Source organism: Chamaea fasciata, unplaced genomic scaffold (genome assembly GCF_029207755.1).
Source record: "Chamaea fasciata isolate MVZ Bird 193981 ecotype frontalis unplaced genomic scaffold, bChaFas1.0.hap1 SCAF_1, whole genome shotgun sequence".
In the NCBI taxonomy this organism is placed as follows: domain Eukaryota; kingdom Metazoa; phylum Chordata; class Aves; order Passeriformes; family Sylviidae; genus Chamaea; species Chamaea fasciata.
This window is the reverse complement of record NW_027094086.1, coordinates 139,956,849-139,969,991: the sequence shown is the minus strand read 5'-3', so window position 1 is coordinate 139,969,991 and position 13,143 is coordinate 139,956,849. Positions and strand designations below refer to the sequence as shown.

General features: G+C 38.7%; 1 protein-coding gene across 15 annotated transcripts in view; it reads left to right on the top strand.

The window, feature by feature from the left end:
* PARD3 (par-3 family cell polarity regulator) overlaps positions 1-13,143 on the top strand; it is a 445,231-nt gene that overhangs the window by 168,893 nt on the left and 263,195 nt on the right. For all 15 annotated transcript variants that reach the window (XM_066200202.1, XM_066200148.1, XM_066200211.1 and 12 more), the window contains one exon: positions 10,533-10,711. In XM_066200202.1, the coding sequence (XP_066056299.1) occupies positions 10,533-10,711 (179 nt within the window). The remainder of the gene's footprint in view (positions 1-10,532; positions 10,712-13,143) is intronic.

The window sequence follows — 13,143 nt, the reverse complement described above, 5'->3', positions numbered from 1 at the left end:
TTTGTAAGGTGTGGAAAATGTTCTTCATTTCCAAAAGAGAGCAATTTGTGCTCCATGTTGTGGGGGACTTTGAAAAATACATGTAAAGATGCTAAACTTTGCATATACTTCAAGCAGCAATAGTTTCCTACTGTTCACTAGGCGTGGTTTTAAACAGTAAGGGGATATCTAAAAAAGAATTAAGGATGTCTGCTGGTCTGTCAGCCTGTGGAGAACAGCAGACATTATGTGCTATTGTCCCATTGTGGGCATTATCTGAACAATTTAAAAACAGCTTCCAGTATAGTCTAAATTGTCTTACTATTTGGCTGATGGGAGCGCCGGAGTTTTCTGGGGAAGGTGATCTTTAACATTAAGAATTAATGAGAAGATTTTGGCATGTTGTGTTGAAGCTGGAGCTTCTTATTCTCCCCTCTGTGGTTGGAAAGACCTGTTTGGTCACCATTAGTTTTGTGTAGTCACCAAACGTTGCAGTTTCCCAGACTGTTCTCTGACCTACCCCAATGAAAGGTCAGGCACATCACTGCACTTGCAGAGAGCAGCACTCTCTGCCCTCCCGTGTCATGGTCACGGCAGCTCCACTGCCGTGCGTCCCCTGTGGATGAGGAGGACTGGTGGCATTTCATCTCATTACTTAAACACGCAAATGTTTGATTTGTCTGTGGGGATTCGGCTTCATACTTGTAACTGAATGACAGAAAATAATATTCTTGAGATCTTTATGCTCTGTGCTTTGCCTTTGAGCTGTATTAGTCTCTGCGTGCAGAAGAGCCTACTGCTAAATATTGTTTATCTGAGCACATGGGGTGGCATGACATGGCCTTTTCCTACTTCTGCTTGAGATCTTTTGCTCATCTTGGTGATCAGCAGCAGGTAGGAGTTCATTGGAACATGAACTCACAGATATTTGATAACGAGAGCATTTGATAATGAGAGCATGTTTCATGAATGTACCAACATGCTTCTGATAGTCCTAGTAAATGTTTCTGTCATGGAGACAAGAGTAAGTGCCATAAAAATTGCAGAAGTCGTTGGTAATTTTTAATAGAAGTTCAGGACTATGTTCACTCTGTCTTATTATAGATGTTGTAAATTTTGTTTGCTGCATTGGAAACTCAGTTGTGTGCATAGAGGCGATTCCTTCCTGTGTGTTCTACTTTTTTTTTTTGTATTTTGTGCATGTAGCTATGCACATATAATTTCTGTCCAAAACCCCTGACCCTTTAAATGACTGTGGTCAAGTTTCCTTGGTTGTCATAATTATTATGCTTCAGTTAAAAATCATTCTAAATAATTTCTGTAATGAAGTTGTCTGGAGTTTGTGTAACTCAGGTTCAGAGCCACTTCCAGGCACTTTGGGGATATTTGATATCCCCAGATGGTTGCCTTCTCCAGCTTGACAGTGGCCTGTGATATACAGGATTGTTTTTATATCTCATAAAACCCCCCCGGCTCAGTTCTTGATGACTCCTGAACTTCTCTGCAGTGGAGCAAGGCTGGAGCAAGCCATGCTCACCCCAGCCTGAAAAAGAGGGTTGCCAAGTGCCTGCTCAGTGGCAAGGGACTTCTCCACACAAGTGTGGAGAAGTAACAGATTAACAGCCAGACACCTCAGATTGAGCATTCATCTGATGACTGGCAAAGAAATACCTCTTCCCTTACTGCTTCAAAAATAACTGAGGTAAACAACCATCATGCATAACTTGTTCATAGCTCCTGTAATTAAGACACCAGTAGGATCCCTGCATCCACCCTTAATTTACCATACCCTGTGTACACACTAGACACTTCAGTGATGGTGCCATCATGATGTCTTACTAATTCAGAAGTTTGGGGTTCTTTTCCCCATTCTGAATCTTGGTAGAAATGCTGCAGGTTTTCATTTCCTTCCCAGGGAGTGGCTGGTGTGCGGGATTTCCTTCATTGGGCAGTTCCCGCAGAGGGGATGCTGATGGACAGCCCGCAGGCTCTGGAGCCCTCTGGGCAGTGCAGGCCTTTTCTGTCAAGTCAATTTGTGATGTAATTCATGAACCAGTGGATGAGGCATTAGGTTTTGATGGAGAGTAGCAAAGGAGAGAGATTCCAGTACCAGCTTTGTAAGGACTTGTGTAGTGACAAATCTCTTGCTAATTACACACATACCTGCTGAATTGCAATTAATCATGTTTAACTCTTTGACATCAGCAAATGATCCACATAGGAATTCTCACTTCACACATGAGGTCATGTAGTGATGTACAAGGCTGTGTTGGCAACAGATGTTGAAAGAAACTTAATTCTCAGATAAGTCAGAAATGGACATAGACAAACAAGTAGTACTGAACCCCTAATATCTGGTGCTGCAGTGATGCACTTCTCCCCAGCCCTTTTCCTCCTCACATAAAAGCACAGTGGTGGCCTGGGGACTAGAAGGGGGTCATGACATTGGCAACCACAGCAGGTTTTCTCTGACTGAAACTCACTGATGAAAGAACTGTACTGTGTATAATACACACTATAACATTCCTTGTTCTTCCCAACTGAGCTCTTCAAGTTACAATCTAAAACCTATTGTTGCATCTATGTTTTTTCTCTTGTATCCAGGAAAACATTACCAACATTTGCCTTCTTTTCTGAGCCTACCCAAAGAGTTTAGACCATAAACAATCAACAGTTTTCATAGCGCTGCATTATGTTTAGTAACAGGAAGAATTTTTCCATTAAGTTTCGGGGGATGTTTCAAAGTGGTAAGAAAAATATCTGCCAGCTTCCTTTCTGTATCTCAGAGTGCTGAAGTTTTATCAAGTCAAAACAGCCAGGAATTTGTTCCTGTCACTGTAAACTCTTGCTTGCACTGGAGGATGAATGAAGATGTGTTATACTGTGTCTTTGTTGTAATATAAGGAAATATCAAGCATAGTATTATTAGTGAGGCATGATCTTTAATGAAAGCAAAATAACTAAAGTAGCAGCAAAGTTGATGATGTTTGCTACTGTCACACAACTGTTTGAAAAAGTAAGACATAAATTTTTGTAAAAATTTTGGCATCTGGGGGACTAGAAGTGCATTTTTCTTACCTATGTAGCTGTAGCATGAAAATAGGTAAAGAGGTAATCCAGCATATTTTAAGGAAATCATGAAGAATGTACCCAAAACCTTGAGACTGCAGCTCATTAAAATATACTGAAACACAATTTTTTGACAGAGATGAGTAGAACATTTGTAAAATCTGACATTTTTGTCTTTTCTTTTGGCATGCAAAGATATTTGCATTTTAGAAAAGAGCCCAGAGAAAAGAGACAGAGAGGGTGAAGGTAATTAAATTTTAATTTCAGTTTTAAAGATCTTTCTCTAATTAGCTTTAAAAGTCAGTGTCTAAGTAAATTGAGTTTCAGGGTGCAATCATAATTTTCTTCCTGGATCCTAGTATTCAAAAGTAAGAAGAAAGAATATTAGAGAAAGAGAAGGAAGATTGTTATTTTAAAGGCCTTTCAAGATAAGGATTTAACATTACCTCATTATTAAAATATGACTGTGGCAGGTTGTTTTTTTTATATCTGAATTTCAAAGTCATTGAGCAGTCATGGTTGGGGAAATGGGAAACTTAGGTTCTATTAAAAGAAACTGAAAATTATACCAGGAAAGTAAAGACTTTTCTTCTTACTTCTGCTTTGTTACAAGATTTTTTCCAGTGGCTTGCTTACATTCTTTTCCCTGTTATCCATTCTCCCAGTTTTGATCATAGGCATGCTAACATAATGTCCTATGTTTCTTAAAGGTGTGCTGGCATGCAGTGGGCCTCTGTTTGTGTGTTTTACCCAGTCAAGTGTTGTTTCTCTGTGTGTATGTGGTGGCTGGGGACACAACCTGGTGCATTCATCTCCCATCTGCCAGACCACGCTGCGCGTTCTCAGCGCCGGCGCCCGGCCTCTGCCCCGCTCCCGGCGTGGTTCCTGCCAGAGCTCCAGTGCCTGGGGCACTGGTGGCAGGGAAACAGGCTCAGGGGGACTCGGCATGGTATAATGTGAAAATGCTTATAAGTGTGCCATTTTAAAACTAAAGATACAAGAAAACAGAGAATATTTGATAACATTGAAAATATGTCTGTGAGAAGTACATAAGCTGTTGTTTGATGATGAATTGCTAGAAAAACAACTGAAAACAGTTGGTTTGTACATGAAGTAGTTATAAATATCTAGAATTGTGTGAAACAATGATTTTTTTTTTCTCTGTAAGAGCAGTGGAAAACAGTTATTTAACCAAGAGTTCTGAATGTAGAAAAATTAATTTTAGAAGTTGATCTTTTTACGCATAAACATATTTTCAAGTAGAGAAATGCTAATTATTTAAACTATGTCACCTTTCTTGTAATTCTGAAAGGGAAAGTCATGAATACAAAATACTTGGCATTTGCAGGTGAATGCTGTGTAATTCATGTAGTATTTGCAAATGTTGAAGCACTTGATAGAAATTTAAGTGTCTTGAAATGTGACCATAAACACTTCAGTATGGATTAAAAATCAGCATAGAAATCTTAAAAGTTGGAGGCAGTCTCAGTCTAGAGATTGTTGTCCAATAGGGTTTCATGAGGCTTCCTGTCACTTTTGGTTTTATTTAACATCTTTAAATATGAGAGAATCAGTACTGTAAAGAGGATGTTAATTAAATTTCCAAATGTTAATAGACTGGGAAAATAGAATAGGATGAGTGAAGGAGAGATATATAACCCAACAGATATGTACTACACAACTGAATACAATTTGATTCACCCTGAATAAATAAAAGATAATGTATATGAACATTGATCTAAACTGAACTTATACTTTAATTGTCAAGACAGATGCTGAAGTGAGACTGCAGAAGTTGTTTTAGGATTTTTGTGGATGTTCTGGGTTGATACCATGACAATAAAGTACCCAAATATGATTGCTGTTGACTATGTATTAGCATCAAAGTTCAAAAAATGACAGGGAGGATTTAAACAGCACTGAGGGTATTTCATAAAAGACATACACTATTCAGGGTACCTTCTGAACAAGTTAAGACTGCAGTAATATTTACAAGAATGAACAGCAATAGAGACTTAAAAGAGACAAAGGTTATGTGCTGCGTAGCACTGTTTAGGGGAGAATTGAGAGGTCTGTGACATATGAAAAGAGAGTTTTTTAAGGGAAGGGGGTTACTAGTGACAGGAGGATAAACTTGGGGAGAGCAATACAAATAAACAAATTCTGGAGATTTTGACATTTGGAAATGCTGAAAACTATTTTTTTGGAATGGATTCCAGGAGAGAGAAAAATACTGCTCTGGGCCATGAGGAGAAAGTTGGTGGTGTGTGTATAAATAAATAAATAAGTATATGTATATCCTCCTCCTTTGCTGAGACGTTCAAAAGTATGTTTCTGAAAAGATCTGCAACTGGTGGTAGCTTTGCAGTGCTCCTGTTTCATATCCCTCCCGGCTACCGTCTCCCCATAGTGTGCCTGTTTTCTTCTGCAGGACAGATGGTGCTGGTTTCCCAGCAGTGGTTCTTCACCTCTTGAAATGGCTTAAGGATGTTTTCTTCATTTCTAATTCAAGATGCCTACATTTGATTTGCACAGTTTTGTTAATCTTGTAGAGAAGTGCTGGCTTATGTTAGCTGCTGCTAGGGTTTAATGTAGTTTGTAGCTAAGTTCACAATCAGCCGGTTTTTGTCTCCAACTGTTTTTCTTCTACCCATGGTCAAGTCTACAACAGCCTTGGTGGTCTTTGGAAGTTACCATCACCTTGTCTTTAGATGTTTGCAAATATGAAAGTTGAACAGAAATGGAGATTTGAGCTTTTGAATGTCATAAGGGGTGTTTGGCTCTTGCTGTGTCCAGCTGAGTGGAACAAGGAGATGAACTGAACCTGCTGAAATTGGAACCAGAGCTCCAGGAACTGTGCTGGAGTGTGAAACTCAAGGCTAATCTAAATATTTTTAAAGAGTTATTTCAATAAAATATAGACAAAGCCTTAACTTGAAGTTCCAAGTGCTTCAAGCTGAAAGAAGCAGTCCTGCTTTCCTCAGCCCCACGATGACCCTGATTCATCCTTTCTCTTGAGCTCCTGATGGGCATTTGAGCAGAATGATGAGCTGTATCTGTGGTGTAGACAGCAAAGCTGTTCAATTTCTATCTCCCATCCCCAGACTGGGTTTTTGATGCTGACGTAGGAGCTGTGTATGTCTTGTGTATACAGTGCCACCCTGATGTACGTACTAAGGGATCACTTGCAGGAACTCTGTCTAATCTGAGCAGCTTTTTGGTTAAAAGCTACTCTTTCCCACAGAGATTTTGGTTTCACTGATTTGTCACCTTCCCAGAGATGTCTTCTAGAGTGTGGAGAGGAAAAAGAAAAAAAAAATCCTCTTCCGCTCTGCTCATCTGTCATGAGCCTGACGGTCTGTGTGAGCTGGCCAGAAATGACTCTAAGATCATTTCTGTGCCTTAAATCCACTGCACACCAAATTGCACAAACTGCAGTGGCACTGGGGAGCTGAAGCATCAGTTGAAACCTTCACAGAATAAAATTATCTTGGCCATGCTATATAAATATAACCACGTATTTTTCTAGTCATGCCCTCCAAGCTGACATCCAGGAGAAAATTGGTGTGGGAAGGTATATATTAGCTCTGCTCTGGAGGACCACCATCCATTGTGCTGAGTGCCTGCAGGCAGGGCGACAGACTCAGCTTTATGGATGAAATTTGCCAGATCCTCAAATACTTCTGCTCGTGAGCATATTTGAAAATCAGAGAAGGTGATGACCCTTTTAAAATAAAAATGGAATTGCTGGCAGGAAGGGAAGGTACAACTTTGTGTTCCTTACTTTTAAAGATGGTTATAAAATGTGTATTGGCTGTTTTTATAATTTATAGTGAAACTGCTGTTGCTTTTAATAAAATGAGACTTCCAGTCAGAATTTCATGATTATGAATGTGAGCATTTTGTTATACAGCTTGGATCTATCTCACAAATAACCATTTCCTAGCAGAATTCTGGCTATATACATAACTTAATGGGATTCTCTGTCAACATAATTCTTTCTGAAGTTGACTCTTGGTTGAATACTTCAAGTCCTTGAATGTGGCTCAAGAACTGAGATAGTGGTAACTTTCAGGATTTTTAATTTAATTTTTCTTTATTCCTTAGACTTTTAAAACTTCCTGTAATTCATTATTAGATTTACCGTTTCAAGTGCTTATTTAAAAGGCACCTTAGCTGCAGAAGCAAATCAATATTTACAGTGCATTAGTGCCACAGAGAATTTGAAGCCTTGTGATTAGAGTTCATTGCTGTTTTATCCACTCTTCAAAGAAACCACAGACTTCAAACAGTATCAGCCATCATCCTGGAATCAGTGACATTGCATCGGTCCCATGCGTACTTTATCTTGTGGTTTAATTATTAAGTTTCTTTCCTTTGATTTTCCTTTTAATATTTCAAAGTATATCCTCTTCAAATCTATAAATTCTAGTCAAATTCTGTAAACTAGAGGATTGTAACCAAGAATATATTGGTTAAAAAAAGATCTGCTCAATGTATTCTTCTATGTTGTTTTAATGGACAGTATCAAACCCAAGTTAGAACACTCTCTCAGAACAGAATTGAAAAGAATGCAGGTGATGATGTGTACAGCTTGTGGTTAACATAGTGTGAACAAGATTTAGTTCTTGGATTAAGGCCTATTGACCATTGCCAAGCAGCATGCATTAGAGACAGGTCTGTGTGCCTGTCCCCTTCCAGTAATAAGAAAATTAATATCATATGTTTAAATTTCTCGTTAATTTGGGAAATACAAAGATGTAACACATACAAATTTTTGTCTTCTATAATTCACTTTATTGCAAAATTTGCTTAGTAAAACAAATCACTTCTCCTTATGTATGGAACATTTGCATAAAAAGAGACTAGAGTAGGTAATTTGTATCTTTATATTGACAGAATACCCTTTTTTTTTAAGATTTGATGAAGCGTTCAGTAAATGTCTGAAAATACCTTAATAGCTAAACTTACTAAAATGAAACTAGGCATACTAAAGGTGGCTCATTCGCGAGTAGATTTTGCAGAGAAGCTTCTCACGTTAATGTTTTCTGTGGAGCATATTAATATTTGGAAATTCTGTTGCATAATTGACTACCTGTATTTTGAAGACTCTCTACTCACCGTTGTGCGAACTGTCAGGTTTTCACTACAAAGCAAAAGCCAAGGCAGAAATTGTGGCTTACTCCTCTCCAGAAATGCTGGTTTGATCTCCTTTCTTTCTTTGTTGGCAATTTGGCTTCTCTTCTTACAGAAGTTCACCCAACTGAACTTTTGTTTTGTCAAGCAATTTGAAGAAGAAGTGTAAAAATACAAGAACGTTTTGCTATCACCGTGCTTATATATAGACATACAAGCATAAGGAGCAAGTGAACTCATGTTTGAAAATTGTAATTCTCTGTTGTGGGGTGGGTAGTGAAGGCAAACATGATAATATGCACGGGCTGCTGCTTGGAACAAATATAGATTGGTATTTTTCTTAAGTGGCACTACATACTACAGAGCCCCATTTTGGCTGGGGCTGATCTAATAAAGGAGAGCGTGTGCTCGGGGCTGTGCCAGCAGCACGGGCACCACGGGGAAGGGCTCACTTCATCCTGTGTGCCGGGAACTGGCTGGGGCTGCAGCTGAGCCACCTCTGCTCGGAGATCTCCTGTGGTTTGATAGGGCACTGTTGGTGTGATGGCCATCGAGGGGGAAAGGAGAGGCTTTGCCTTCAGCTGCTTCATGAAAGCTGAAGTATTTAAAACAAGGCCATCAAAACAAACCTTCTATTAGAGTCTAGGAGTATTTACTGAGAAAGCAAATTCTTAGTAGACCTAACTCTGACCATTAATACTTTCCTTCATAAGTAGTGATCTTTTATGAAGTATTCCTTTTATTAATTCTAGTTCCATTATGGACGTACATGTATATCTATAAATAAGTGTATACATGTGTTTATAAAAGATAGTGTTTTATTTGCTGGAAATTACCTTTTGTTATGAAAATTAAAAAAAAAAAAGAAATTGAAAGCAAAGAGAAATAGGATAACAGTTGTGGGGAAAAAAACCATTAATTCTTTGTTATTCTTGTTCACCAGAACGAACATGATATAGATTGACTGTTTTGGTGTTCGGTCATGTAACACTTGTTTATATCTCAGCAGCAGGAGTCCTAGTGGATTAAAAAAACCTCATGTTTTCATTGTGTGGCATGACTTGCTGTATTTTTCAGTGTCTTCATAATACTCTGCAAAATAAGATTCTTTAATATTATTAAATGTAACATTAACATGAAGCTTTTGTCAAGATTGAGACAAAGTCATTTAACAAACAACTCCTGTTACTGTGTTTTCCTGTTAGTGTTGCCAGACATGCACCCTCAGTTTCCTTGGGAACTGTTTCATTAAAGCATTAAAACCTAGTCCTGGTTTTTATTCTCAGCTGTTGCCCATTGTGCCTTTCCCACTGACTCAACTGCTTAGGTGCCACCCCTTTCACCTATTTCCTTTGCACTTTGCATTCAGAGTTGCCAGTGCTGAAATAAAGAGAAATAAAACTGATAAATCACAGCCTCTCTGTTCTGAGGCTGAGTGGGAGAGTACTAAGAGGTCACAAATTCAGGCAGTGAAACTTCTGTTTGGGCAAGGAGAGGATAGATGTGTGGGTATTTGTTGTAGGATAATAAATGAAAATGGAAAAAATTAAGTTGTATTTCAAGAGAAACTAACTTTAATGTGCCATTAAAGTTTCCAGGATGGATGTGACCTCTACATATATTAAGAAAACCTTATCTCTTTCCAATCAGTCTACCTTCTTGCTGCATCATTTTTTACTAATGAAATATTTTTCTCCTGTCAGTCTTGCCAGCTGGGAGGCTAAGGGAATCAGGGTAAATCAGTACAGATCTCGCTTGAACTGTCAGGAAGAGGCAAAGGAAGAATGCAGAGTAGAAAACCGTCTCTTCCATAAGTTTTCTGAAGGAAATGCAGAGTATATTTTAGAAGGTCAGGAGGCTGACTTGGCTGGCCTGCAGCTTCCTGGCAGCATGTTGTGCTAGCAGTGCCCAGGCTGCAGCCCCTGCAGTGGGGTGGAGGGACACATCATCCAAGTCCACCCCTTACTTTGCCACCACGCTTTGACTACTTGCTCTTTAAAATACCTGTATGTCACCTTAACCTCCCGGTTGTTCAAGTTTCTGTTGCATCTTTTTATTTTGCACAACACCCAACAGATAGCTTTGTACTTGGAAAGCCTCTGAGCTGTGCTTGGTTCAAAGGGTTTGGTTTTCCCTTCATTTTCTCCTTGTGCGGCCAAGCAGCAAGGCTGTGGTTTTGAGGAAACAGACCTTGTCCTTGAGGAGCTATGCTGAGGTCAATAACTCCTTACTCTGTGAAACCACATTTGGCCACAGCCACCCTCCCAGAGCTTGAAAAAATATTTTTCCTTTGTCAAAAACATTTTCAATCTAGTCAATGTTTATTTACTGTCTGTTTTATTCTTCAGATATGCCTCTCCATGTCCGACGTAGTAGTGACCCTGCACTGATTGGCCTCTCAACCTCTGTGAGTGACACAAATTTTTCTTCAGAGGAGCCTTCTCGGAAAAACCCTACCAGGTGGTCCACAACAGCAGGCTTCCTCAAGCAGAACACCCCTGGCGTGCCCAGTGCTCATGAAAGAAAGGTATATTTCTTGCTCCCTCTTTAGTAAATAAATGACAAATGTGCATGAATCTTGAATTGTTTTCTGCTTCTCTCATCTGCTCCTGGTTTAAACTTGTCTTTTCTGACCTTGTCCACCAAACCCCATCAGCAGCAGTGAAGTGTTTGAGCCACACGTGCGTGTCCTGCCCTTCACCGTCTCAGTGATGACCACAGCAGGGACTCTAAAAACCTGATTTTTGCCCTTAGCTGTAGTTGAACCTCTGATTACTCACTATTCTGCAAAGTTTTTATTTTTCAACTTTTTCTTAATGCTAGTAGGCCATGTCTAAAATAATTTTTACTGATCTCTGTAGAAGGCCTAATGTCAGTGAATAATCTGCATGCCCACAGCTGGTCTGGTTTGTTTTGCTAACACAGCATTGCTAATTTTTACTTTCTGAGGCTCTAGTTAAGTAATACAAAAGACAAATTGCAAATGATTTCTCTCCTTGATAACAGTTTTAAAAATAAAACAGTGAAATGTAGTGTGAGTATTTTTTCCTTTATTTTTTCAATATGATTTCAGTATCTCTGCATGAATTGCATTATTTTCTAGAGAAGTCAGCAAGAAGCGCTCTTCTCAGTGCAATATTAAAAAAAAATTGGAAGAATCATGCCCTTTTATACAGATCCCACATTGCCCATAATTGTGATGGTAACTTGCAGAGAAACTCAAAAGGAAAAAATGTATATTTCCTAATAGAAATGAGTAGCTTTAAAAGAATGTTGCACTTTTGGTTGCCGTTCTGACTACACAGCACAAAGTCCTCTTGGAAAATATGCAGCTTATTATAACTTTTATTTTTTTTCCCCTAATTCCTGTTAACTCTGTGTAAGTATAAATGCAAACTTAGTCTCTGCAGTCAGGATTCACCCCAAATAAAGATGTCTTTATACACTGCTAATGAACCAAACTATTTTCAGTGGGCCTTTGGTCATTTCAAAAGAATCTATAAAAGCTCAGTGCTCACAAGCTCTGTTCATGAGGTCCCCGTTCATGCTGAGGTGTCAGTTTAACTTGGTATTGTTAGGTTTCTGCATGATCAGTATTTCAGGCAGATAACAGTATGTTTTCTGTCGCTTGTACTGGTGTGACACAGAAGTGTGTGCCATTTTGTAAATATGTGTTTTATACTGTTCTGATTCAGAGAAGGAAAATGATAATCTAATCCATTTGAAGTATTAACATTTTCAGTTAATGTTTGTGAAATTATAATGAGATGACACTTCTTTACTCCACAAGCATAGATATGAGGGGCTATACATAGCATAATCAGATTTCTTTGAGTGTCTGAAGTTAGCAGAAATTGGAGAGAATTGAAGAGCAGCTAGTCTTTCACACTAGTCTTCTTGCATCGTTAGTTGTTCAGCATGTACTTACTCTTGATTTTTGTGAAAATATTTCATGTCTATTGGAGCACGGTGACCCAACTGGAAAGGAATGCATATGATCTCATGTAGGGATGGGAAGCAAGGCACCAGAGAACATTAAATCAAGAAGATTGGAAAGAACTGAGGTTACATTAGTTAGTACAGTAGATGCTGATTATTTCCTTTGTCATTTTTGAACACTCTATATATTGATCATTTGAATAGAGCAGATCACTATTTTTAATAGGAAAGATGCAGTGAACACCTGCAATGAAATAATTGCTGATGTGATGTGTGTTACGAATTAATCCTGAGTTAATTTATGCTGGACTGATTTTTTTCTGTTTTCAGTGTCTTGATTTCTTCATGTGAGTCAAGATTTTGTAGCCAATCCTATTTCTCGTAGGAATGGGTATTAAGAATTTTCATTTCCTTTCACAGTATTAGCAACAATTTCATTTGTATTATTATTCTAAATGGTGGCATTTTTGAAGTCCCTGTCACCAATCTCTTACCAAAGTACTAACAATGGATTTTTACAAATGCAGTTTTGTTATTTGAGCTATAACAAATCCTCAGTACTTTTCTTATGTTAGGTTGTTTTCTTCAGCTACTCGGATAACAAAGAGATGGCTGTGCTTTGTTCCAGACTGTTTCATTGATTATAGATGACACAGACATTTTGAGAAAAGCAATGAGAACAATCTTAATTTTCTGCTCAGTGCATTGGGCTTGAGCACCCATATATCTTTTGTGAGTGGTTGGCACGATGTAATGTTTTCACTGCAGTTCTCTTTCTTGACAGCACAAGAACATATGTTCTTGGGCTGAGATTTGCAGCACAGTTGTAGATTAGCAACTTTGCCCCAGCAGTATCTTGCAGAAACATGAAAAGGGTTTCTGGGAGAGTTGCCAAAAGCTTCATCCACCTACTGACTCTAAGAAGTGACATTACTTTCAGCCCGTCACCTCTAAAGAGAAATAATTGACAGGTAGAAACCCTGTCCAATTTTTGGAGGAATTAGCACAGGGGAAGCTGCA